This window comes from Callorhinus ursinus, unplaced genomic scaffold (assembly GCF_003265705.2).
Source record: "Callorhinus ursinus isolate GAN/ISIS: 27379988/994484 unplaced genomic scaffold, GSC_fseal_2.0 scaffold68, whole genome shotgun sequence".
In the NCBI taxonomy this organism is placed as follows: Eukaryota; Metazoa; Chordata; class Mammalia; order Carnivora; family Otariidae; genus Callorhinus; species Callorhinus ursinus.
The window spans coordinates 3,877,567-3,904,012 of NW_027397130.1; the positions used below are offsets into that span (position 1 = coordinate 3,877,567).

The 26,446-nt window shown below is 59.4% G+C and overlaps 2 protein-coding genes across 18 annotated transcripts in view; one reads left to right on the forward strand and one right to left on the reverse strand.

The window, feature by feature from the left end:
- Positions 1 to 59: 59 nt before the first annotated feature.
- TMC6 (transmembrane channel like 6) lies at positions 60 to 18,454 on the forward strand. 15 transcript variants are annotated; one of them, XM_073886166.1, is made up of 23 exons: positions 60 to 315; positions 535 to 617; positions 1,753 to 1,874; positions 2,373 to 2,511; positions 2,665 to 2,807; positions 2,965 to 3,060; positions 3,348 to 3,506; positions 4,649 to 4,754; positions 4,903 to 4,999; positions 5,225 to 5,485; positions 5,857 to 6,047; positions 6,953 to 7,097; positions 8,156 to 8,311; positions 8,658 to 8,809; positions 8,916 to 8,997; positions 9,211 to 9,308; positions 10,089 to 10,184; positions 10,488 to 10,563; positions 11,193 to 11,326; positions 11,422 to 11,598; positions 11,716 to 11,794; positions 13,912 to 13,979; positions 17,761 to 18,454. In XM_073886166.1, the coding sequence occupies exons 4-23, from the start codon at positions 2,456 to 2,458 to the stop codon at positions 18,077 to 18,079; spliced, it is 2,691 nt and encodes an 896-aa protein (XP_073742267.1). In that variant the 5' UTR covers positions 60 to 315; positions 535 to 617; positions 1,753 to 1,874; positions 2,373 to 2,455; the 3' UTR covers positions 18,080 to 18,454. The 15 variants fall into 15 exon arrangements, with proteins under 15 accessions (XP_073742267.1, XP_073742269.1, XP_073742268.1 ...); XM_073886168.1 differs by having other exon boundaries at positions 535 to 567; XM_073886174.1 differs by lacking the exon at positions 1,753 to 1,874 and adding an exon at positions 12,044 to 12,132 and having other exon boundaries at positions 61 to 315; positions 17,761 to 17,779.
- A 2,374-nt stretch (positions 18,455 to 20,828) lies between these two features.
- TNRC6C (trinucleotide repeat containing adaptor 6C) overlaps positions 20,829 to 26,446 on the reverse strand; it is a 151,345-nt gene continuing 145,727 nt past the window's right edge. For all 3 annotated transcript variants that reach the window (XM_025859648.2, XM_025859647.2, XM_073886164.1), the window contains exons 21-23: positions 25,876 to 25,946; positions 24,953 to 25,092; positions 20,829 to 21,860 (exon numbers count right to left, since the gene is read on the reverse strand). In XM_025859648.2, the coding sequence (XP_025715433.2) occupies positions 21,500 to 21,860; positions 24,953 to 25,092; positions 25,876 to 25,946 (572 nt within the window). In that variant the 3' untranslated portion in view covers positions 20,829 to 21,499. The remainder of the gene's footprint in view (positions 21,861 to 24,952; positions 25,093 to 25,875; positions 25,947 to 26,446) is intronic.

A 26,446-nucleotide genomic window follows, 5' to 3' on the forward strand; every position in this document is an offset into this window, starting at 1 on the left:
CTGACTAGTGACAGAAACCACGCCCTGACCAGAGGGGGTGATACCGTGGGTCCTGAGCCTGCTTGGGGGAAGTCGTTTGTCAGCAGGGGGTTGTGTGGAGGAAAGGGTTACCCAATCCAGTGTCGCAAGGCGCTGTATCAGTGGGGCTTCAGAGCAGCGTGTTATTTTGATAACTGCCCTGGGAAATGGGCGGGTGGGGAATTATTGTCCCCATTTGAAACTTGGGGAAACTGAGTCCCACTGACACACTGGACTCAGACTGAGACTGGAGTAGACCCAGACGCTCGGCCGCCGGCACCCAGCTCAGACGGCGGGGTGAGGTGGAGACGGGGTCGGAAGTCGGCAGGAAGAGGGCACGGTCTCCCGAGGGCGCGGGGCGCGCCGGGTCACGTGTCGCCGAAGGCCCGCCACCACGTGGGCGGGGGCTGGGCGGCGCAGCTCCCTCGGGCACCGTCAGTCCCGCGACGGTCCCAGGTCGCCCCCTGGACCCCCCCCAGGCACTCCCTCCCCCTGACCCCGCGCCCCTGCCCCCAGGTGGTGGAGCCCGGACCGCGGTTCCGGGGACAGGTGAGCGGCTGGCGGGCGCGCAGGGGCCCCTCCTCCCCCGCGCCTCCCAGGTAAGCGGCGGGGATCGAGGTGCCGGTCCGGGCGGAGCCGCGGGCCCGGGCTTGGGGGTGGCGCCCGGGTCCCCCCGGCCCAGCTGCTTCCCCTGCGGCGGCCGCCGCACCCGCTCCCCATTCCCTGGGGCCCCCGGGGCCACGGGAGCGGGAAGTTCCTGCGCCGAAGGCCTGACGCCTCCCGGCCGGCCGCCCCAGCGGAGAGGGCAGCGGTGACGCCCCGGGGCCCGGCTGGGTCGCGCGGGCCGGTACCACTGGCCCGGGGCGGGGGAGCGGGAGGCTGGCGGGGAGAGGGGCCGAGGGGCGCCCGGACTTGCTGCTGCCCCCTGGGCCCCGCGGCTGGGCTGCGGCCCTTCCCGGGCAGCTGCGGCTCCCAGAGGACTCGCTGCCGGCCGGGGTGGGGTTCCTGGAGACGCCACCTTGCCCCTCCCCACCTGGCTCAGGGCTCAGGAATGGTGTGCCCCGGAAACTCTGCCGGACCTGCCCCGGCCTGGGGTCGGCTGTCCGGGCGCTGGGTGTCAGCTGGGCAGAAATCGTAGGCAGTGCTTGGGTGCGCCCAGGTGAGCCCCTACCCCTGGGTAGGCTGCCAGATTCCAAGCCTCTGAACACTTCCCACCTCCGCACTTACCTCCCCCCGCCCCCCAAAGGGGTGTATGGGAGAGGCTTGAGGGTCTGTGGAGGGCCTAGGGACAGGATTGGGGGGCACATCACCAGCTTCACCTCCAGCTGTTTTCCCAGTTCAGCCCACCCGTCATCTCTCTGCTGCCCCTCCCCCCCGCCCCCGCCCCTGCTGGAGGGAGGGGAAGGGGCTTGGATGGTGTGGGCCCTGGGTTCAGAGACTGGACATCCTGCATGCCCCTAAGCGAGGACACTGGGCATCCTGGCCTTGCCCGAGGAGACCCCTTGAGCCTAGCCAACTTTTCTGAGTGCTGAGTTCCCCCCGGGGGGACAACGGGGTGGAGGAAGACCGAGCACCGGGCCGACGCAGGGCTGGGCCCCGGGCCACGCCCACAGGGTGAAGAGCCCAGACAAAGGCCGCCCTGGTTGCAGTTGTCCCAGGCGATGGCAGAGCCCTCTGCCCGGACAAAGGCTGGACAAAGGCGGCCTGTTTAACGCCCAGCCTCCCTTCCCCCAGCCAGCTGCCCTGGCCCGCCCCTGGGGTGATGGAATGTAGGGGAGTTGGTCTCCTGAGAACTGGTGACCTTGCAGCGCCCCAGCCCAGCCCAGTGTGGAGGGCAGTGATCCCTGTTTGGGGAGGTGAGGGCCGGCAGCACTGGGTGGGGGTCGGGCTGGAGGGGCCCCCCACCCCCAGTTGGGGAGGGCTAGCCGTGGGAGGAGCTTCCTGTGAGAGGAAGTGCTCTGGGGTTACAGGGCAGGCACAGGAAGGTCTGGGAGCTGCCCTGAACTTTTTCACCCGGAGGGCGGTGGATACCTGGGGCTGTGCCCACAGACACCCACCCCCTTCCCCCTTCCCAGGGACTGGCGCCATAGAGGAAACTGATGGGGACTGCTCAGAACCCCCCTCTTCCTTCCGCTCTTCCTCAAGCAGTGGAAGGGACTCCCCCTCGGTCCATTCTGGCATGAGGCCTATTTGGGGTCACTAACCTGACCAGGTGTTTGGCAGGGGATGGGGGCAGGCAGGGGCTCAGGTGGCCTAGGCTGTGGGCACCTCCCACGGTCCCCAGGGAGTGGGTAGTTTGGCGGGGCACCAGGCACTGAGGGCCAACCTTGGTGCACCACTCCCTGTCTCATCAGATGGGCAGAGGGAGGCTTTGGAGGCTGCGCCCAGGCTCTGAGCTGCTCTAGGTTTGCCGACCGGCTGGGCGTGAGTCACAGACATGGCCCAGCCGCTGAACTTTGTCCTCAATGTTCCCGAGACCCCAGAGGACCACGGGTAAGTGCGCTGGGGCTGGGGGGGCCGGAGGGCAGAGACGTTCCCCCCCCCCACCTCGGGAGAGGCCACCTGGACCAGGGCCTATGGAAGGGGTCGCTGCTGGGGCAGAGCTGGGTCAGCCGAATCCTGAGCTCCCACCCCCTCTCATCCCAGCAGCCAGGAGCCCAGCCCCTGTGATGAGAGCGAAGTCCATGACTCCTTCCACCAGCTCATCCAGGAGCAGAGCCAGTGGGTGGCTGAGGAGGGGCTGGAGCTGCAGCAGAGGGAGCCAGGGGCCGGAGGCCAGGAGACCTCAGGTGAGCCCTCCTGGCACGGGGCCCCGGTGCCCTGGATGCTGTGGGCAGGGCACTGAGCCTTCCCTGCCCACTGCAGGCCTGGGGTGGGGATTGGGTGGGGGAGATCTCTGGCCAGCCGTGTCTCCAGGACGCCTGGACGAGTCTTTCTGCTTCGTAGGCAGTGGCCAGCAGGCCCTGCCGGGGCCCGAGGATGGCCTTATGCACAGCACAGCCACGCTCCGCATCTTGGCCAGCATGCCCAGTCGCACTATTGGTGAGTGAGCTCCTCTAGCCTCGCCTGGGCGGCGGGGGTTTCAGACGGGGGTCTGTGCAGCACGGGGCCGGGCCCTTCTCCCCGCAGCCTCCCGTCCGCTGCCCGGAGGCCCAGCACAGCCCCATGCAGCCTCGCTGGGTTCCAAAAACGACTCCAGAGTCACAGGGATAAAAATAGGCTCTTGGGAACCCAGTGGTGCCTGAGGTCTCTTGTAAAGGGACTCCGTGGGCCCTGGGAGGGGCGGGCGCAGGCCGGCGCTGCCCCCTGACCGCCCCCTCCCCCCCAAGGCCGTAGCCGCGGTGCTGTCATCTGCCAGTACTACAACCGCTCCGTGCGGCTGCGACGCAGGGTCAGCCGGCCCGAGCTCAAGGGCGTGGGGCGCTCGGCCCGGCCCAGCCTCCGCCTCTACGACCTGGAGCTGGACCCCGCGGCTCTGCAGGAGGAGGGTGAGCCAGTGGGCCCCGCGGCCTCCTCGGTGGGGAGGAGCTCAGGCCTGCCAGACGGGGACGGGGGGCAGGGGGGAACAGAGCAGTGGGGGCCGGCTGGGCTGTGAAGGGTTTGGCCCATGTCAGGCAGCGCCCCTGAAACGTCCCGCGCTGAGCACTCGTGTTGCACACGCTGGTCCCGGCTTTGGGCTGGGATGGTGGTGAGCAGACCAGGTCCAGCTCTCCTGCAGCTTGTTTTCTGCCCAGTGAAACAGATGGGAACAAACCAAACGGAAGAGCACATTCAGGCTCAGGCAAGGGAGACTGAGGAAAGGCACGCGGCAGGACAGGGATCCAGGGAGGCTTCCTGGAGGAAGTGACACTAGAACAGCGGGGCACGTGCAAAGGCCCTGAGGTGGGAGGTGGGTGTGGAGGTGCTAGAGGGCAGGGGACAGTGTTCATAGCAGGGCCAGTGTCACAGGTCGGTCTTCAACCAGGTAACCTGTGCTGTTCCGGTACCTGGAGCTCAGGCACTGTGTGGGGGTCCTGTCTGTGTCCTCCCCAGTTTAGTGGGGGCCCTGTGATAGGGGATGGACAGGGCAGGGAGGAGCGGGCTCTGGGCAACTTGCCAGCTTCACTTTGCAGGCCTGGCCAGGTGTCCCCTTGTCTGTCACTTGGGGTTGAAGTGGTGCCCCCTCCCAGGCTGGTAGCGAAGGTGGGAGAGAGAGAGAGGGGTGGGTCTACAGGCCCCCCCCATCACCCCACAAGAGCATAGTGGGAAGTGCTAGGGGATGGGGTTGGGACCTCATCACTGCTGAGCAGGGGGGCGGGTGAGGCTCAGGTGCACTGGGGGTCAGAGCAAGATGCCTGTGGGGACCCAGGAGGAGAGTTAGGGTGCAGGAGGAGGGGCACGGGGCTCATAGGCTGAGGCGGTGAGTGAAGGCAGCTAGTGGGGCAAAGACCGGCGGGCACGGCGGGGTCTGGCCTGGATGGTACGGGCAGAGAACAGCCGTCCGGGCCTGGGAGGGTGGGCAGAGGTCTGCGTTGGGGTGGCCGGCAGGGGCAGACAGGCTTGTCCAGGCTCATGGGCACAGGTGCAGGAGTGAGGGAGGGAGGGGGGGGGGGGTGTGGCGGGGAACTGACAGAGCCCCGTCCTTCTGTAGAGAAACGCTTCCTCCTGGTGAAGGAGCTGCAGGGCCTGCCGGTGGCCCAGCGGGACCACATGCTCCGGGGAATGCCCTTGGGCCTGGCCGAGAAACGCTGCCTGCGGTCAGTGCCCGTCGGCCTCGGGCCATCTCGAGACCCACTTCCTTGGGGCTGGGCGGTCGGTGAGAAGGGCCCTGAGCATGCCGCAGGTGGCTCCCAGGGGGCAGTCGGAACGTCCCTGGTCCCACCCTGATGCGGCCTGTGCCCCCAGAGAGGAGAGCCAGACCCCGACGGGGAAGCAGAGGGGCCGGCAGGGCCCGCGTGGGCTGTTCCCCTGCTGTGGCCGGCTCCGAGACGCCTGCGTCCTGGTAGGAGCCTCCTGTCTGGGATGCGCCCGGGGCGGCCGGGCGGGGGTGGGGTGGCCCCCCCTTTCTTCTGTGGCTGTCCTGCGTGTGGGGTCTCGCAGCCTTCAGACCCGCCCTCCCCTCCCGCAGTGCCCTCCACTGCCCCTGCACCTCCAAGCTCGCCCCCCTCCCCCCGCCCCTACGCGAGCTCGGGGCGGGTCCCTTCCCTTCCTGCCTCTGTGCCCACAGGCCCTGCACAGCCTGGGGCTAGGGCTGCTCGCGGGTCTGCACGCCCTGAGGCCGTGGCGCTACGCCCTGAAGCAGATCGGAGGCCAGTTCGGCTCCAGCGTGCTCTCCTACTTCCTCTTCCTCAAGACCCTGCTGGCCTTCAACGCCCTCCTGCTGCTGCCGCTGCTGGCCTTCATCGTGGGCGTGCAGGCGGCCTTCCCGCCGCCGGCCCCCCTGGGCTCTGCACGCAGCTTCACGGGCCTGGAGCTGCTCACCGGCGGGGTGAGGGCTCGCTCAGGGCGAGGGAGCCGTGGGGGGGGGGGCCGGGGGCATCTGCAGGCGGGGGCCCTGCCTTCTGCCCCACTTGGCATGGCTTCCCCCAGGGAACCCCCGCCCCTGGCTGTGCCCGGACTCCCCGGGAGGGGCTACGGCCAGCCTGTTCTTGATAGCCATCCTGCCCTGACTCCAGTGGGGCCGGGCAGCCCCGGGATGGCTGTGGCCCTTTGTCTACCTCTGTGCTCCCCTCTCTGCCCCTGCCCTGCCCTTCTCGCCCTGCCCCCATGGGTGCCCTCCCTCTGCCTCGTGAAGCCTGAGGCTGGGTCAGGGATGGGAAGGGGGAGAGTCCCTGACTCCACGGGGCCTCCCCCCTGCAGGGCCGCTTCACGCACACGGTCATGTACTACGGCTACTACAGTAACAGCACACTGAACCAGCCGTGTGCGCCACCCCCGGCTGGTGGTCAGTGTAGCCGCGAGGCCGCCGGCCTGCCCTACAGCATGCCCTTGGCCTACCTCTTCACTGTGGGCCTAGCCTTCTTTATCACCTGCATCACCCTCGTGTACAGGTAATGGCCCTCCACCATATGACCTTGGCTCTGAGTACTCCCGATCATCTCCTCATCTAGTCATTATGGGTCATTCTTCCGTCTACCCCCCCACACTTCCGTCCTTCCTTCCATCCACCCACCCTCCATCCATCCATCCATCCATCCATCCACCCTCCATCCATCCATCCATCCATCCACCCTTCTTTCCTTCATCCATGCATCTACCCTTCCTTCCTTCCTTCCTTCCTTCCTTCCTTCCTTCCTTCCCTCCTTCCTTCCTTCCTTCCTTCCACCCACTCAACCATTCATCCCCTTTCCCCCTCCAGACATTGGTTGTGCTCAGCTCAGGGCAGGAGGGTAAATGAGCATGGTGCCTGCCCTCAAGGAACTTGCTGTCTAGGGGAGAAGACAGACCAGTGAGGAGGCTGGGAAGATCCAGAGCCCTGGAGGTGCTTGCCGGGGTGTTCTGGGGCACTGGAGGAGTCAGGCTGGCTTCTGGCTAGAGGAGGTGCTCGTGTCAGACAGGGAGGTTGAATACGCGTGGGCAGGGGAGAAGCAGAGGAAGGTGTTTTGGCTCTTGGGACAGGCCGTGCAAAAGGCCTGAGGTAAGTTGGCATATTCTGCGGCGCTGTCTGTGTGGGAGGCGGCCAGCCACGTCAGTGGGTCACGGAGCCCCGCCCTGCTGGCCGCATTCGGTGGGCACCGAATCGGACAGGGTTGATGTAGGGTGGCCCGCAGCCCGCGGCAGGAGGCCCAGAGCGCAGGGCTGGAGGAGGGGCAGGGGGGTTGACGGGAGGCCCATCTAGCGCCCGAAGGGCTAATCAGAGTGAGTGGCGGCTCTCAGCTACGGCGAGCTTCCTGACTGCCTTCTCCCCAGCCTCTGTGCCCCTTGTCACCTCTCTGCCCGGCTCTGCTTCTCCCAGCATGTCCCGCTCTTTCGGGGAGAGCTACCGGGTGGGCAGCACCTCGGGGGTTCATGCTGTCACCGTTTTCTGCTCCTGGGACCACAAGGTGACCCAGAGACGGGCCTCCCGCCTCCAGCACGACAACATCCGAACCCATCTGAAGGTGAGCCGCTCAGGGGCCCTGACTTCATCTTGGCGCCCACAGACCCGGCCCGCGTCCACTTAGGCCCATGTGGCCAGAGCCGTGCGTGGGGCACGGGGGTGGGGTCTTGGCCTGTTGCCCCTAATCCAGGGACAGGAGGTAGCCCTGGGAATCGTCCTGGAGTTTTCTTCTGTATGGGTCACCCATTTGGGGCTGCCTCTCGCCCGTTGGCCAGGGTTAGTGTCCAGGGCCCTCAAATGCGCAGGAGCCCTTGTTAATAGAACACTCTGCTCACAGCACGCTTTGCTGTGCGTGCTCAGGGTGGGTCCTTGCTGTTGGCCAGCCCTCCATCCGGGGGGGCTCAGTATGTCAGTTCGCCCTTAGCCGCGAGCTGGAGAACCCGCGGGCTGACGCTCCGGTGCAAGGGGCTTAGGCTGCTCTTGGGGCCCTCGGCCAGCGGTCCCCGTGGGCAGAGACCCCGGGGCTCCTGCCGGCACGCACCCTGGCTCGACACGGTAGCCCAGGACAGGGACTGTTAGCTGTCCGTGCTGCCTGTGAGCACACCGACCTGAGGTTCAGTCCTTTGCCCAAGGCCGGTGGCCAGGCCCGGCCTTGTGGGATGTTCTCTGCCTTCCTGGGGTGCCCCCAGCTTTGACCTGGCTGATGGGCCCTCATTGCCCTCAGGGAGCTCCCATGGCCGGCCAGGTGTCCTTTGCGCCTTAGGGCTTCTGGACAGCTGGGGGCCCGCCCACCTCCAAGGCAGGGAGTGGGGCTCAGGAGGCAGGGCTGGGGAGGGAGGGAGGTGGGAGGTGGGTGGGAGGTCGGGGCAGGCCTCAGGATGCAGCGTGAGCCTGAGGTGGGAGCAGGGTGACCAAATGGGGGTTGGTGGGGGTGGAGGGCAGGGCGCAGCCTTGAGACCCTGCCCCGTGTTCTCTTTTGTGCCTGGGGACGGGGAGGGGCAGGTGGTAGCACTGGGGGTGGGAGGGAGGCGACCCCTGGGTCCCTCCAGTCTCCCCCAGCTGTCCCCCGTGTGTCTCTGCGTGGCTGCGCGGGGTTCGTGATGGGCTCGTTGCCCACAGGAGCTGTTGGCCGAGTGGCAGCGACGGCGGGGCTCCCAGAGCGCGTGCGGGCGGCTGCGGCGGGGGGCCATGCGGGGGCTCGTGTGGCTGCTGTCCCTGGGGACTACGCTGGGCTGCACCGTGGCCGTCTACGCCTTCTCCGAGCTCATGATCAAGGTGCGGGCAGAGAGAGGACCTTCCCTGGAGCCCTGGCCACAGGGTCAGACCCCTGCTGAATTTGGACGGGCCCCCCGGTGCTTGCCCCCCTCCCCCCGGCCCCCTCTCTCCCGGGCGGCTCTGGCTCTGGCTTCTCTTTCTGACCCCCGTGTCCCCACCCCCTTCCTGTGTGGTTTGAAGCGGAGGCCTGGGGTGGGCGTGTCTTGGGGGAGGGAGGGAGGTGCTGTGAGGCAGTTTGGCCCCCCCCTTCCCCCCGGGGGGGGGGGGGGGGGGGGGGGGGGGCTCCTGGCCGCTCCCCCCCCAACCGGGGCACCTGCCTTGACCGCCGCCGCCCCTCCTTCTGCAGAGCCCGGTGTCCGCCGAGCAGGAGGGGGCGCTGCTGGCCCTGCCCGTGGTGGTCGGCCTCCTCAACCTGGGGGCCCCCTACCTGTTCCGCTGCCTGGCGGCCCTGGAGCGGCACGACTCGCCGGTGCTGGAGGTGTACGTGGCCGTCTGCAGGTGTGTGGCCAGGTGGGGCAGGTGGAGGTTGCCTGGGGCGGGGCCCCTGCCCCCCCCCGCCCCCCCCCCCCCCTTTAAGCCCTCCCCGTTTCCCTGTCCTCTACAGGAACCTCATCCTCAAGATGGTCATCCTGGGCATTCTTTGCTACCACTGGCTAGGCCGCAGGGTGGGCACCCTGAAGGACCAGGTGAGGGTGGCCCTGAGGCAGCGGGAGGCCACCGGGGCCCGTGACGGGGCTGCCCTGCTGCTGGCGGTGGGGGTGGAGGGCCCTCCCGCAGCCGGCCGTGTGGCCCGTCTGGCCTGGTCCACGGCGGCTGGGAGGGCCCCTGGGTGGGCTGCTGGGGCGGGCAGGGGGGCGGGGGCACCAGGGGCCCAGGGGCTGAGGCCCGGTCTGTTTCAGTGCTGGGAGAACTTTGTGGGCCAGGAGCTGTATCGGCTCGTGGTGCTGGACTTCATCTTCGTGCTGCTGGACACACTGTTCGGGGAGCTGGTGTGGAGGTGAGGCCCCGGGCCCTGCGCACGCCCCTTGGGCACCTGGGCTGCCCGCCCCGCCCCCCGCGCCCCCCGCCCCCCTCGCCCCTGCCCTCAGGAGGGCTCAGAGCATCCTCATCTGCGAGAGGCAGGAGCTCACTCCCACTCGGGGCCATCGCCCTGCTGCCCCCGTGCCGCCTCTTCTGTGGAAGATCATCCGAGCGAGCAAAACCCAAGTCAGGATGTAATGTGTTTTTAGATGGAGAAAGAAGTTTCCAAAATGATGTCTAATCTCAGTCTTGTCCAGGGAAAACAGAAGGAGGGAAGGACGGAGGGACATTTTCGGGAGGCTGCTGGGCGCCGGTGTGGCTACTGCTTTTATTTTTTTCTGTTTGTGGTTTTCTTCCAGGAACATAGGAGTTTAATAACGATTTAAAAACGGGATGTTTAACGGTCCGTAAAACGTTTGATGCCTGTTGAGCATGTTTATACCTGGGCCTAGAAAAAAGACCAGGATGTGGGCTCCTGGCTCTGTGGGTGGCGCATGTAACTCTTGATCTCAGGGTCCTGAGTTCGAGCCCCACGTCAGCCGTAGAGATTACTTAAAAAAAAAAAAAAAAAAAAAGAAAGAAAAAAGACGGAGAGGAAGTCAGCTGTAGCCCCGAACCTCTCAGGTGGAGGACCTCAGCCTGCCGTGTCCCCTGACATCCACCGGGCGCCTGAGGGGAGGGTCACCGGCCGGCCTGCTGGGGATTGGTCTCCGGGATTGGCCCCCCCAAGTCACCCTTGGGGGCTCCTCTGCCCCAGGCTCATCTCTGAGAAGCAGCTTAAGAGGAGGGAGAAGCCGGAGTTCGACATTGCCGGGAACGTTCTGGAGCTGATTTACGGGCAGACCCTGACCTGGTAAGCGTCTTCTGCTCGCCTGCCGTTGCCGGCCCCCCCCGGCCCCCCGCGGAAGGCTGAGCCCCTTTCCCCCTTAGGCCTGCAGCAAGGCCCCGGCTTGGGGGTTCCGCAGTGACGTGGGCCCTGACCCCTCGCCTGCCAGGGCACGCGGCGTGCGGCCCCTCTTGCGGTGCCCTCCCGCAGCCTGGCCTTGGGGTGGGGCGTCTCGTGACCCTGGGCCCTGCTGCTGCCGCTGTGGGGTGCAGCACAGGGGTCGCGACCCCACCTCTGGACTGCAGCCCCCACCCCTCCCTGCCTCCCCAGGCTGGGGGTCGTTTTCACCCCTCTCCTCCCTGCCATCCAGATTGTCAAGCTGCTGCTTGTCTTCTATGTCAAGAAGGTAAGGGTCCGCCGGGCCCCCGGGAGGGTGGCAGGGTCTCAGGAGCCTGTGAGCCAGGCTGGGCGGCCACGGGGCCTTGGGGCTTTGGGACCCTCCCGTCCTCCCCTGACTGCCTTTCCCAACTGGGCAGCATCGCGTCGGGGGCCCCGTGGTCATTGCTGGGTGTCTGGAGGTGCCGGCCGGCGGCTGGGAGCTGCTCGGAGCTACAGGCCCCTCCTGGGCCGAGGGAAGGGCCCCCTGCTCCTCTGTCCTTGGGTTGGGGTGTGCTCGGTGCTGGAGAACCAGCCTCTCCCTCTGGCCCTGTGTCCTCGTCTGTGTGACGGGACGGTGTCCGCGGGGGCCCGCTGGAGAGGACATTCCTGAAGCACCGGGCACGGCCATCAGAGGTGACTGTGTGCCCATCAGGTCTTCCGTATCCGGGAGGGTGGACAGGCCACCCCTCGGGCGCCTCAGTGCCCCTCCGTAAACCGGCGTGGCAACCCGCAGGCTCACATTCTGAGTGTCTGCTCCCTGGGGGCGGGGAGCCCGTCCTGGCCTGGGGTGTCGCCCAGGGCCCCTCCGGGAAGCACCCCCCCTCCCCCAAAGCTGTGGCTGTGGTGGCAGTGGCGGATCTCAGCCTTTGTCCCCAGACCAGCCTGATGGCCAACTGCCAGGCGCCCCGCCGGCCCTGGCTGGCTTCGCACATGAGCACCGTCTTCGTCTCCTTGCTCTGCTTCCCCTCCTTCCTGGGAGCCGCTCTCTTCCTCTGCTTCGCTGTGTGGCGGTGAGTGGGCGCCCGGCCTCTGGGGCGGCATGTCCCCTGGGTTGGGGGCTGCGGCATGGGGTGACGTGGGGGTCGCCTTCGCCCCCTTCCCCCAGGGTGAAGCCCTCGAGCACCTGCGGCCCGTTCCGGAGCCTGGACAGCATGTACGAGGCTGGCAAGGTGTGGGTGCGCCATCTGGAGGAGGCGGGCCCCAGGGTCTCCTGGCTGCCCTGGGTCCACCGGTACCTGGTGGAGAACACCTTCCCCGTCTACCTGGTGTCGGCCCTGCTGCTGTGAGTGCGGGCAGGTGGGCCCCGCAGGAGGACCGGCCCGGGTGGGGGCCCCAGCCTGTCGGTCCCCTGGCCTCCGGCGTGGAGCCCCTCCCGACCGCGTGGCTCCCAATCCCGCAGGGCGGTGATCTACCTCCACATCCAGGTGGTGAAGGGTCAGCGGAGGGTCATCTGCCTCCTGAAGGAGCAGATCAGCAACGTGAGTGCCCCGCCGCCCCCCGCCCGGCCGCCAGAGGCTCTCTTTGCCCCACAAATGACACCCGGCCACGCGGGGGGGCTGTACAAAGCGGAGCGGGGATTAAGGCAGCGGCCGCCCCGGAGCACCCTTGGGGACAGGGCTCCCGGCGGGGGGGGGGGAGGGGGCGGGGGAGGGACGTGGCTCCGGCAGAGAGAGGCCGCATTTTTGGGCGGGCGGCCCTGCGGGGCTGCGGTCTCTCTGAGGGTCTAGGACGGACTGGAAATAGCCCTTGGACTTCTTGGGGTCCCCGCGTCAGGACATGGACCCTGTTCATTGCCCTCATTTTCCAAACAAGTGGAGTAAGTTAAACGTGAGCCCGGATTTTCGTCCTTTGTATTAAGCACGTTCGGTTTGTCGTTAAGTGTGAGAGGCAGGGTGGGCCGAGACGCCCCGGGGGCAGCTCCCTCCTGGGACCCCCACTGCATCGTCAGCCCCTGGGGATCCGCCGGCCCCGAGCTGCTCAAGCCCACCCAGAGGCGGCCCGGCCTGGCCCCGTGGACCGTCCCTCCTGCCCCGAAGGCGGCCCTTTCTCTGCTCGGCTGCTGGGCCTCACGTCCGGTTAAAAGCCAGCGACCGTGGCCTCTGGATCACTCGGGCTGGCATTTTCCCAGCCGGGGGACGCGTCCCGCCGGGGTCTGCTCAGCCGGACCTGCCAGCAACGGCGGGTCCCTGCATAGACGCTGGGTGGGCTTGGACCTCCCGTCACTCTCCCCGTGGCCGTTCCCCTTCCGCAGATTCTCACTGTCCCTTGGACGCTTGGGTCACTCTGAGGCCAGTGTGCTGGTGGCCCGGCGTTCGCACGGGGCCGGGGGTTGTGCCTCCTCCGGGCGCGTCCTGGGGGCCCCCTGGGACGCTGCTTTAGAAGGATTCGGGGATCAGGCGCGGGGTGTCAGCCAGGGCAGGACAGGGCTGGGGTGCGGTAGGCGTGGGCCCCTGCTGCTGGCTCATTGATGCAGGGCCCGGGCCCCAAGCGGGAAGGTCCCTTAGGGACAGCTCCCACCTCTTAGGGGGTTCAAGTAACACAACAGGAGGCCCCCGTCTCCTTCCCTTATACATGTGGGCGTCTGGGCGCGCCCACAGGGAGCACGGCGTAAGGCCAGGCCATTTTGGCTGAGGCGGTCACCTGGCCACAGCTGGCGGAAGCAGGTCTTTGCCAGCCGGCTCCCGCCCGCCCTACTGTGCAGTGCACCAGGGCCTGTGGGTACCTTCGGGGTCCCGGGGGGCGGGGGAGGTGGGGCTGGTAGATGCACAGCAGCGTCGGGAGGAGGATCCCAGCTCCACCTGCTAGTTCTCCGGGAGCGGAAAGGCCCTCCGGGTGGGCCTTTGCGGCAGACCGTGTCCACCTCCCCCCGCCCCCGAGGCCAAGCCCTGTCCCGGTTGCAAGGTTTTGGGGCTGCAGGTCTGAGCTTGGCTAGGCCCCTGGAACGGCTTTTTCTGGGCCTGGGCAGGGCGGCTTACTCAAGGGCACGGCCCTCTGCACCCACCGGCACAGACGGAAGCAGCCTCGAGCCAAGGGCTGTGGGCAGATTCCAGAAGCTGGAGAAAGGAAGGAAGCATGCTCCCCAAGGGTCTCCAGAAGGAACCAGTTTGGCTGACACCTTGATCCTAGGCCCATTGAGAGCCGTTTTGGACTTATGATCTCCAGAACTGAAAGATGAATTTGTGTTGTCTTAAGCTGCCAAGTTGGTGGGAATTAGAACGACAGTGGAAGCTCACACAAGCCCCGTGCTGCAGACACCCTTATCTCCTGCTTACAGATGCTGACTCTGAGGTCAAAGAGGACGTAATTCGCCCAATACAGAGTCAGTAGGCGGCGGGGCCAGTTTTAAATTAAGTCAGGCTGGCTCTGTGGCCTTCACTGTGCCCCTGATCACATTTTCTTTTTCGTCTTGGCCACTAGGAAGCTTAGATCGATCGATCTATATATACGCCCGTTGCCTGGCTCTTGGTTTTTCCGACCTCATTTGGTGCCTCTTTCCCCTTTAAACTTTTTGTGCTTGTCTCATGGAATAGTCTGTTCTGGACAGACAGACGGATGGACAACTGTCCCCTCACCCTTTGTGTTCCGGCCTTTCTAGGAGGGGGAAGACAAAGTCTTTTTGATCAACAAGCTTCATTCCGTCTATGAGAGGAAAGAGAGGAGCAGGTGAGGGGCCTTGGAGGGGTTGGGCACTCGGCGTGTGAGTGTGGAGGGGAGGGGCCGGGGCCGGGCATCGTGCAGAGCTGGGGGGTGAGAAGGGAAGGGGTGCCGGCTTCCCCGATTGCCCTCCTTCCCAGCTCTCCTGCTCAGGCGTGGTGAAGTCTGGTGAGAAAAGGAAACTAGAGAAGAAAGAAGTGCACGCAGGGGCAGGTCGAGCTGGGCGCTGTGGCACTCTCCTTTCTAAGTCGGGGTGCCCGGCAGCTGGCCCCTTCGGTCCCCAGGGGGTACACGCACCGGACCAGGTGTGCAGTCCGAGGCCCCGGGGCTCATCCCTGGGCAGCAGGGACCCACAGACTGAGTCGTCCGACACCCCACGCCCCACCACCACGCCCCACCCAGCCCCTTTGAGGCTGTCCAGAGGTTTCTTTACCCTCTGGAGGCCTGAAGGCAGCTCCTGAGGAGGGCTGCTGGGCGTCTGGCTTCGGCCCGGCTGGAGGGACTACTCCTCAGCCTCCCACATACCCTGAGGTCCCAGGGGCCCCTCGCTGACTCCCCCTTCTGGCAGGGCTGGTAGAACCCAGGAGGCTGAGAGGCTCACGGATGATCCGGACGCCTGGTAGGACAGCGACAGGCCTTGCAGCTCTGTGTCTGCTCACAGGTGCGGCCTGTGCCTGGGTCGCCCTCTGTTTCCCCAGCCCCGTAGGCACTGACGCCGGCCCGGGACTCAGCAGCCCATCAAGGCCGGAACTGGAGGGTGGGCAAGTGGGGGGGCACACCCGGTGGACTGTATCCTGCTTGGGACTCTATTTATTCTGATAAAACATGTTTTGCAAAATGAGCTTCTCCTGGGACTCTGTGCTTATAGCCGGGCCTGCCGAGTGCACGCACGCACCGCTGTGCGGTGTACCCTCACCCTGTGGACAACCTGTAGGCGGAGGGCGTGGGAACCCCCCCGCCCCGCCCCGGAGTTCCTCTTTCTGGCTGAATGCTTCTCTTCTGCACTCCGCCCTCCAGTGCCCTCCGACGTGGGGTTAGGGGGCAGGGTTGGGGGGACGTCTGGCACTAAAGCGCAGGGTGCCCTCTGCTGGCTGAGCCCCAGATGGCAGGGTGGACCACGGCACAGCTTGCAGGTCGCCCCCGACCCGCCTGTGCCCAGGGGGCTTGCGCCCACGCAGGCGAGCCAGGCAGGCAGTGTCCAGGGCGATGAAGCCGTCAGTGGCGATGCTCAGTGGGTACCAGGCCAGTGGAAGGCAAATTTGGGGAGAGGCTGGTGGGGAAGAGCTCTGTTTCCAATGAGCCATGGGGAGAGGGGCGGCCAGCACCCAGGCCTGGGGCAGGAGGGGGTCTGGCTGCCTGTGGTGGGTGATGGGGAGCCCCCAGATCCTGCCAGGCGGTTTGAGGGTCCTGTGGGATGCCGTGAACCTGAGCGTACGGGAAGGAGGGGCTCGGCTGTCACAGCCCCAGCACCCCATGTCTGCAGGAGCTGGGGGAGTGGCCCCAGGTGGGGAAGCAGGATGAAAGTGCAGTGATGGGCCCCACTGCTCCTCATCCCACCGGGGGATCCAGAAGAACAAAGTTCGGGCCTGAGCAAGGCAGTGGGGAGGGCCAGGTCAAACCCGCAGTGGAGATACCCTAAGCAGAGATACCCTCGGATGGGTCCACGCTTTCCTAGATGGTCTCACAGGGGTATTCCTGTTTGGCAGACGTGCAGGGGCAGGTGCCATCTGCTGATACGGCCTTGGAGGTTCACCGGGCAGGCGTCACCTAGACTTCTGTAGGTGGGGGACGGCGCCCTTGGTGCCCCCGACAGCTCAGGATTCCCGGGCTGGTCATGGCCAGTCCCCGACACGGCGCTCCGAGATCTCTGCAAAGAGCTCGTGCTAACCCCAGGCGGCCACTCTTGGCTGCATCTCGGGCATGAGCACCACGGGGTGAAGCTGGGTGGGAAGTCCGGAAGGCGTGAGGCTGGCCAAGGGCTCTCTGGGCCACACCGCCCTTCCTGCGCCTCCCTCTGAATGGTCACAGATGCACTGTCCGGTGGGGGGGGCGCACGAACTGGCCACTTCCGGCTTGAGCTGGCACCACCACCTGTGTCACCAGCCCCTGGGAGGTAAAGACAAGCTGCCTGTGACAAGTGAGTCCTGTCACTCGGGCACTAACGCAGGTGCTGCTCTCAAGGCATTCGGTACGTGTGTTGAATACGTACAACTGCTCAACTTGGAAGATCATCCCCAATAACGTGTGCGGGCCTCATCTTAACAGCAAAACCTAGGTTTTCTGAAGCAATTCTGCCCGAGGCTGCAGCCTCGCCTGCCCTGCCCCCGCGTGTGGCGTCTGTCTGCCTCCCGTCCTGTTCCTGATGCACGTGGCCCAGACCCTCTGGTTAGCGCATCTCGTCGTGTTCCTTCTGCGATGGAGCCCACGGGGGAGCGGGCCTGGATTCTGAGCCTTGTTAGCGGATGGCCTTGGGCGTGTTCCGTGACCTTGCCCAGCCCAGCCCAGCTCCTTACTTCAGGGGGTTGCTGGAGCACATGACGCAGCTCCTATACAGTGCTTGGTTCGCACCATGCTTGGCCCAGAAGTTTTGCTTCAAAAAAAAAAAAAAAAAGAGGCGCCTGGGTGGCTCAGTCCGTTGAGCGTCCGACTCTTGATTTTGGCTCAGGTCATGATCTCAGGGTCATGGGATCCAGCCCCACAATGGGCTTCACGCTCGGCAGGCGTCTGCTTCTCTCTCTCTTCCCCTCCCCGTTGCACACACTCTCTGAAATAAATCTCTAAAAAAAAGAAAAAGTGAGCTTTAAGTGCCAAACGAGGCTAACCAAACTCTTAGAAATTGCTATTCCAGGGCACAGGAGGTCGATAGAGCTATTTCAGGCCAATGACAAGATTCCTCCATGCCACTGCTTCTCGGCCTTGGCTGCTCAATGGAACCGACTAGGGGCCCAGCCCCAGGGATTCTGCTTGCGTTGGTTTGGGAGGTGTCCTGGCACTGGGATTTTAAAAGTTTCCAGGTAGGGACGCCTGTGTGGCTCAGTCGTTAAGCGTCTGCCTTCGGCTCAGGTCATGGTCCCAGGGTCCTGGGATCGAGCCCCACATCGGGCTCCCTGCTCCGCGGGAAGCCTGCTTCTCCCTCTCCCACTCCCCCACTTGTGTTCCTGCTCTTGCTGTGTCTTTCTGTCAAATAAATAAATAAAAATCTTTAAAAAAACAAACAAACAACAAACCAAGTTTCCAGGTAAGTCTAACACGCAGCTGGGCTGAGGACCACTGCTCTGTGCTTTATGTAGCATCTGATGCAGGTCTCTTAAGCCCAGGGCAGTACTGCCTACTTAGGGGGCGTCTGGAAACATACTTCTTTCACAGCCGGGGCGCCAGACTGGGGGGCCCAGCCTGCTCCCCAGGCCACTGGTCCGGCCACAGTCTCACAAGTAGAGCTTGTCAACTGTGTTCCCACTGAGGTGCGATGCGCTGAGCTAGCAAATTAATGACTCCTTCGGGATTCCTATGTAGGTCTTCCCTGCTCCACCCCTGGGAAGAATCTTCTTGAAATGCCGCTTTCCATTTTCACTCCTGTCAGTGAGCATGTGCTCAGCCGCTCAGCTCGCCTTTGTCACTAGAACCGGTGTTAGCCCCGACGCCTCTTCTGGCCTCCTCGCTGTTCAGACAGCCCGTTCTCCGCATCTCCTGCTACGACTGACTGAGCACCCTGTCTTTGCCACTCTCCCGCGGTGCCGTCACAACAGTTTTGTAGAGTGCAGCTCTGTACCTATTGTTTTCTTGATTCTAGACACCGAGCCTCCTTTGCTACTGTGGGTACCAGGATCCCTGCTCCCCAGCCTGGTGTCATGAGCAGTCACCCCAGATCTCGGCTTACCTTGTGTCACCCACCCGTCCCCTGCTTTCCCCAGGCTGGCAAAATCTGGTCAGCCTCCCGGGCCCAGGGCCGTGCCACCTCCTGCAGGAAGTCGTCCCGGGGAGCAGGCACTCTCACAGTGCACACAGGCACCTGCTCGGCAGAATGCTGGGTGCGCTTTGCCCACTTTGACTCCCATTCCTCGCTTTTCACTTCTCCCGACTGTGACCCCCTTCGGTGCTGTCCTTCGTGACTTTCCAAAGAGGTTGGGCAGAGCCAGGAGTTTGCCACCTCGCCCTAGGAACCCTGGTCCTAGGTGGAAGGGGAGTGGAGACAGAAAGACACTCCTTCCGCTGGTCTCTGAGCAAGGCGTCACGGAGGACACGCTGGCCTGTCTCCCAGACACCGTCTTGACAATCCTGGCCGTCAGAAGCACTGGTGCTCGCCAGACTGATTTAAGGTCATGGTGTCTGCAGTGGGCCTGAGACACCCCCCCCCCAGTGTCGGCTCAGCTCCCTAGCTGCCACCAGAGGCCACGCTAAGCCACTGCCTTCGGCGCCCTGAGTTCTGCTCCGCGTGTGCAAAACGCTTTGTGAAAGTCACCTTTCAACCGTTATTTTAGGCTACTTTACAAGAATAAATGAATAAAATGTCCAGGAAACACAAAAGGCCTTCATTACTCTCTTTGATCCCAGTATTTCTGAGGCCCAAACTGGGTCCCGGGTGACGGAGCCACGGTCCTCAGCGGGGGCACTTGGCCCGCGGGCCCTGGCTCCATCTCGGCTGCGAGGCGGTGGCAGCAGAATCACGCTCTACTGCGCCTCTCCGCGACTGGCAGTAAGGTTTCAGAGTGAGCTGCAAAGTCACAAACCACAAGATAAAATTATAAGCCAAACAACAGACATTCAGAGTTCGTCTCATCACCTAACGCAAACTCTAGGGGTATCTTGAAGAGTTAGGGAATTCGTTACAAACAGAAGGACAGCTCTCTCCCCCAGCACATACAAAGTGAAAATCGATGATATCTCTGTGAAAAATAAAAAACACATTTATTTGAACAGCCAAGAAAAAAATTGCAATTTATTAAGATTCAACAAAGCGTTGTACTTTTGAAAGCAACTTTCGGTGCATGTTCTTCAACGATCACATTCTATGAGGAAAAAACATTAAAAGCCACAAACTTGTTTTTCAATCTCAGAGTTACAGACATCTTTAATTCAAAAGAAAAGGTCAAAAAAAAAATCAACAAAAAACAAAAACAGAGTCTTTACTTCCATCCCCAATTTTAAAATATCAGTTTTTCTACAACTTGATGCTAAGCGGCAGCATGGGAAGCTGTCTGGTGCACACACACGCACACACGCACGCACGCACGCACATATATTTGATATACATACGTGAGCATATATACATCAAATATATAGAACGCATGTAATGGCAATGAGATGCTATTACTCTGAGGAAGGTTTGTTTAGCTAAATACACGACTCAACTTGAGAAAACAAGTCTTGAACCCAGTTTGTGCATAGTTCATGATCCTCTATAAAACCAGCTTTTGTTGAACTGCAATTTTGCAGGACCTTCTTTTTTTTTTTGTTTTGTTTTTTGTTCTTTTTTTTGTTTTGTTTTGATAAAACCATTAAAAAGCTAATTAAAAAAAATGTAATGCACAAGTTTCCTGATCAAGCAGGCAGGGAGCACAATGTTCATATATTTTTAAACATACTTGAGGGTATGTTACTCCATTGTCTGTCTTTCTTGCAAAACAATCAAAACATTGATCATTTTTAAAACATAAAGCAATTTTTAATATATAAAGCACTCTTCAAACATCTATTTCTTTTGAGTCCGTTATTTGGTAAATATGTAACTGCTACACATTAGAGATTAGGTATTTTTCTTCTTTGTGTTTTTTTTCCTTTTTTCTTTTTTTTCTTTATTTTTTTTGTTTGTTTTTTAATAACATCTTCAGTGCTAGGAGTTGGGTTACAAAATACATGAAATGGTGTGGAGCTGCCCCTCGGGAACCCTGGCTTTCCTGAGAGCGCATCCGCATGTGCAAGACAGTGACCACGACGTCTCGTCACCTCGACGAAGGGGGGTAATCGACAGCCCACAACGATGGCCGGAGGGAAGCGACGACACTGTTCAATCCCAGAGCTCTGAAGTAGCGTATCTGCATTCTGAAAATAGGTTTCTTTACCACGGAAGTCTCTTTTTTTTTCTTTTTTTTTAATTCCTTTTTAAAATTTTTTTTTATTTTAAAGTCTGAAGGAGAAAAAAAGGTCTGTAAACAGGTGGGAGCCCTGAGCACGGGCCCCTCCAAAAGCGGTCACCACCCACGTCCAAGTGCTTGTCTCTGTTCCTCCTGCGGAGCCGTCCGCTCTCCGCGAGGATCTATGGCCACAGTTCTGCAACAGTTGTCTTCTCTCTCACTTTCTATTCCACATGGAAACACGGTGCAATACTCTGGTAATATTTTCTTGCATTAGTCCACAATAAAAAGCTGCTAAAGGTAGGTATACATATTATTTCTCCAGAGATATACACTGTAATTTTTAAACGCAATAACAGAGTCCTTGAGTAAACATTTACACATGAATTGTCACCGGCCCTGTCCCATGAATTCTCTTTCATGTATAGGATTAGCAAAAGGAAGGGCAGGGACACTCAGTGCAAAGTTAGAAGCTAATAATAGTAACAAACATTTGACCAATGCGCCAAAAAAAAGCATATACTGAATAAAAGGGAAAACCCACAGTTAAATCCCTCACACACGGAACACACAAACACAGAAAGTACGCACACGCGTACACACACACTTCTGTTTACACACACACACACACACACACACACACACACACACACATAGGCTGTGAACTCAGAAATGTTTCCTAGAGCCTGTTTCTGCGCACTGATGTCAGCCTGGAAGTGTAGAATTCGACGCGGCAAGTGTTCACATTTCCTTATTGGCCTGCTGGATTCAAGTATTTGCATGTTTGATATGTCTTTTTTTTTTTTTAACTTTTAAAAAATATTTTTTGGGATAAAAAAAATGGCATGAAAAAGTAATGAAACAAGGGTAATGTGCATAGGCGGACCCGTGGGAGCAGAGAGCAGGCCGCAGGTCGCTGCCTCTGCACAGCTCGTCGGTCCCGGCCACCAGGCCCGCCGCGTGGAGCCCGCACTCTGCGCCCAGTGATGGACACCAGCTCCCCCTGATTACGGGGTCCGCCTCTGGTAATGTGCATAATCATCACAGGCTCGTTTTAAATAGGCTTTCTCGTCTCCCTCCCTCCCTCCCCCCTTGATAAAATAACCCTTTCCAGCCCACAATCTGAAAAGTGCCCTTCATGATAGAACTATTCTAAGCAGCTTTTATACTTAAAAAATCAAAACAACACACCATACAAACATAAGACAACACAAAATAAAAAGCTATGAGGAACATCCTGTCATTAGCATGTGACACTGACCAAGCGCAGCCCGCACTGTCTCATGAACAGTTCACAAGGACCGCGGCCAGGGTTCGTCTTCAGTACTGGACAGAGGTACTCAAAGGGCTGCCGGGCTGCTCAGGTCAAGCGGGGTCCTCAGCGCCGCCCGGACTGGAAAGGGTCAGCCTTTTCTTCCTAGTGCTGATGATTGTGGCGCCCATGGGGTCCTCTCGGTCCTAGATGGATTCCCCACTGAGAAGGTCGCCGGGAAGCAGCGTGTTCAGTGGGGTGGGGCTTCCGATCACCCTGCCATCGTCACTGCTAGGTGGGCCCCACAGGCTGCTCGAGTACTGGGGGACCCCGCCCCACAGCAGGTCACTGCTCCCTTTGCCGGCCAGACACGGGGCACTCCAGTGGCCAGTGTCGCTCCGCACCAGGCCGTGGGAGCTGCCCGAGGCGCCCAGCCGCGTCTGGCCAGTCCCGGTGCTGGACTGCCAGCCAGAGGTGGGCGGTAGCGCTTGGCCTTGGGCTAAGAAACGGTTCACCTCTTCTTCGCCCGCAAACTCAGCCAAGATGGTAGTGTTTCCCAGAACACACCTAAAAGAGCAGGACGGCAACAAAATTAAGAGCTGGTTTTTTTGAAAGATAAAAAATTTCACAGAGCTTCAGCTAGACTAAGAAGAAAACAGAAGACTCAAATAAATAAGATCAGAACTGAAAGAGGAGACATGACACCCTATACCACAGAAATACAGAGCGTCCTGAGAAACTTCTAGGAATGATTCTATACCTGCAAATTGGACAACCTAGAAGAAATGGACAAATCCCTAGAAACAGATGACCTACCAAGACTGAATCATGAAAAAACAGGTAATCTAAACAGACCAATAACAAGTAAGGAGACTGAATCAGTGACCAAAAACCTACCAGCACAGAAAAGCCCAGGACCACATGGTTTCACTGGTGAATTCTACCAAACATTTAAAAGACAATTAACACCAATCCTTCTCAAATTCTTCAAAACACTGAAGGGGAGGAAACACTCCTGAACTCATTTTATGAGGCCCGTGTTATCCTGATAGCAAAGCCAGATCAGGACACAAGACAACTATAGACCAATATCCCTGATGAACACAGACGTAAACAGTGTCAACAAAATATTAAGCAAACTGAACACATGAAAAGGACTGTACATTCACGATTAAGTGGGATTTATTCCTGAGATGCAAGAATGTTGAACAACATATGCAAATCACAAAGTGTGACACATCACATTGATGGGAGTGAAAGATCCAAGTCCTCTTGTCTCAGTAGATGCAGAAAGAGCACGTGACAAAACACAACGGCCTTTCATGATAAAGACCCTCCACAGATGGGACAGAAGGAACATGTCTCCGTGACAGAGAGGCCGTCTATATATGACACACACACAGCTAACATCATACTCGACAGGGAGAGGTTGAAAGCGTGTTCTCTAAGGTCAGGAACAAGACAAGGATGCCTGCTCTTGCCATCTTTATTCCACACAGCACCAGAAGTCTTAGCCAGAGCGATCAGGCAAGACAAAGAAATGAAAGGCATCCAAATGGGAAAGAAGAAGTAAAATGATCACTATTTGCAAATGGTGTGATCTTATATAGATAAAATCCTAAAGACTTAACCAAAAACATTGCTGGAAGTGATCAATGAGTTCAGTAAAGTTGCAGGATATACAACGCACATAATGAAAAACAGCTGCATTTCTATGTACTAACAATGAAATATTTGAAGACGAAAAAAAGAAAAACATCTCATTCATGACAGCATTAAAAAACAAGAACATACTTAGGGATAGATCTGACCAAGCAAGTGAAAACTTTGTGCAATGAAAACTAAACGACTTTAATGAAGGAAACCGAAGAAGATACAAATGCAAGGCTATCCAGACAACTCAAAGCCATCTATAGGTTCCACGTAATCTCTATAAAAATTCCAATGGCATTCTTCACAGAAATTTATATGGAACCACAAAAGACTCCAAATAGCCCTAGCAATTCTGATAAAGAACAAAGCTGGAGGCATCACACTTGCTGATTTCAAACTATAATACAAAGCCATAGTATTCAAAACAGTACAGTTCTGGCGAAAACCCCTGACATAGACCAGTGGAACAGAACAGAGAGCCCAGAAATAGATCCCCATGTAAACAACTGATTTATATTTGACAAGGGCACCAAGAGCACTCAATGGGGAAAGGACAGTCTCTTTAACAAATGTGCTGGAAAAGCTGGAGAAACATGTGCAGAACAGTAACATGTGGATGCCTGTCTCCCACCACTCACAAAAGTTAACTTGAAATGGATTAAAGACATAAACATAAGATCTGGAACCATAAAACTCCTGAAAGAAAACAGGGAAAAAGTTACTTGACATTGGTCTTGGCAATGATTTTTTGATGGGACACCAAAAGCACATGGCCGCCTATCTGGCTCAGTTAGAAGAGCGTGCAACTAACTCTTGATCTCCGGGTTGTGAGCTGGAATCCTGCGTTGTGTGTAGAGATTACTTAAATACAGAAAACTTAAAATAAAAAAGCACAAGCAATAAAAGAAAAAAAATCAATAAGTAGAACTACATCAAACTAAAAATCTTCTGCACAGCAAAGGAAACTATCAATACAATGAAAGACAACCAACCTATGGAATGGAGAAAAATATTCACAAAGCATTTATTTCATAAGGGGTTAATATTCAGAATATATAGAGAGTCATGTAACTCAATAACAACAACAAAAAAGGCCCAAACGACCTGATTAAAAGATGAGGAGAGGAACTAAACAGACATTTTTCCAAAGAAGACATACAGACGGCCAACAGGTATATGAAAGATGCTCAACATCACTCATCATCAGGGAAATACAAATCAAAACCCAATGAGATCTCACCTCACCCGTTAGAATGGCTAGAATCAAAAAGACAAAATATAACAAGTGTTGGGAGGATGCAGAGAAGAGAACCCTTGCTCACTGCTGGTGGGAATGGGAGTTAGTTCAGCCACTCTGGAGGTTCCTCAGAGAATTAAAAATAGAACCACCGTGGGATCCAGCAATCCCACTGGTCCAGTGCCGTCGCTGAGTACATCCACAGACCCATCTTAGCAAGAGTGTCCTGCAGCCAGTGTGGGGAGGTGGCTGGAAGACGGGTCATGTGCCGGGGGCTACCTGGTGGGGAGGGCATCTTCCTTCCGGCTGTGCTTTACGTGCATGCTCCGAGGGGGCCTGTCCCTAGTGGGGGGCATGGCCATGACAACTTCACAGCAGAAGAAACAGACGTGTCACGAGACACCTGCTTTGGCTTGAATCGTGGCCCTCCAAATCCCCACATGGAAGCTCCAGCCCCCCAGCACCCCGGCTGTGCCCGTTTTTGGAGACGGGTCTTTAAGGAGGTCATGAAAATAAAATGAGGTCATTAATGAACCCTAATCCACTTTGACCTGTGTCCTTCTGAGAAGGGGAAGTTAGGACACACGCACACTCAGACTGAGAGGCGACCATGTGAGGACACAGGGAGAGGACAGTGCCTGCAGGCCAAGGACAGGAGCCCTGGAAGGAACCGACCCGGCCGACACCTTGGTGCTCCCACAGCACCCCGAACCCAGCGCTGCCAGGGCTATAGCCAGGGGGGCAGCCGACCGGCGGCCAGGAGACGTACATGTGCAGGGACTTCTGGGCCTTGGCGGCTTCCTCCTTGGAGCTGTAGCGGACCACGGCGTTGCCTTGAGTCAGGTTCAGGTGGAACGTGATGAGAGGCCCATGCTGCAAACACAGCGTCCGCAAGGTGGAGCCGTCGATCTGATTGAGGAAGCAAAGGGGGTGGTAACGAACTTCCTGGGACTTCTTCCACAGCATTCTTCAAAGAAAATGTCTATGACCCGCGTGTACTAACCACTGGGAAAAGGTCTGTCTTTAAAAAAGGGCTTAGCATCTATGACTTTATGATTTTAACCTCTTATGCCTTGTCATTTACCATGTACTTTTTTTTATTTTTAAAGATTTATTTGACAGAGAGAGACACGGCGAGAGAGGGAACACAAGCAGGGGGAGTGAGAGAGGGAGAAGCAGGCTTCCCACGGAGCAGGGAGCCCGATGCGGGGCTCGATCCCAGGACCCTGGGATCATGACCTGAGCCGAAGGCAGACGCTCAACCACTGAGCCACCCAGGCGCCCCTACCATGTACTTTTTAATCCTGGCTGTTTCACTTATATTTCATGAATTCTGTCAATCAGGAGAAAGAAAAGACCCCATTTTGGTTGTGGCCTCCTGCCCACCCAGCTGGGGCCCATGGTTCCTGGCAGCCCTATAGCCCCTGACCCTGGGAAAGGGGAGCACAAGACAAATTACTCTTGAGTGGGTATAATTTAAAGGCAAGCAACTCTGTTTAAAAGCCTCAAAAGAGTAAAAAGTGAACAATTCCCCAGGAATGTGGGCATGTCTGCCTGTGGCTGCCCCCGCTATCTCTGGGCCCCTGAGCGAGGCCCCCAGCAGAGGCCGGCATGCACTGGGGGTGGCGGGAACCACTCTCGGTCAAGGACAGCGCCGGCCCGCTCGGTGACCCCCACGGCAGGCGCCTGTACCTGGGGCGTGAGGTTGCGGAGAACGAGCCAGCTGCTTGTCCGTCCTGAGGTGTCAGTGCTCCACGCGGAACCTGCACGAGCCGGGGGAAAGCCCCATCAGCACGGCCCCCGGAGGCTTCCTGCCCACACACGCGGCAGCACAGAGTGCCACTGCATGCTCTAAGCTTTCTCAACCTTTGAAAACCCACGTTCTCTTTTTGGTTTGCTGAACGCAGCCCCACAATTCCTGCAGACCCCCCCTGGGCGGAGGACGGCAGAAGCTCCCATCTCCTCTGCCCCCACGCCCCTGAGAATCGATGCTCTAAGATGCTATGTGCTAACACAGCAGACCCACAGGGCTGCCATGACGGGCCCAGAGCAGTTTTCAAACGATTTGTAGCTGGTTCCAGTCTCAGCATCTTAAACTTCCGGCGCATGTCTTCCTCGGCCGCAGCTCGGCGGGGGCCCTGGTGGCGGCCGGCAGAGCTGCGGCGCCAGGATGCAGGCGCCGATTCACACAGGGGGCTTGGTTTGGGTTCTGGCCCAGAAAGCCCTTTACTCCAGTGAAATGTTGTGGGGAAGCAAATTATCA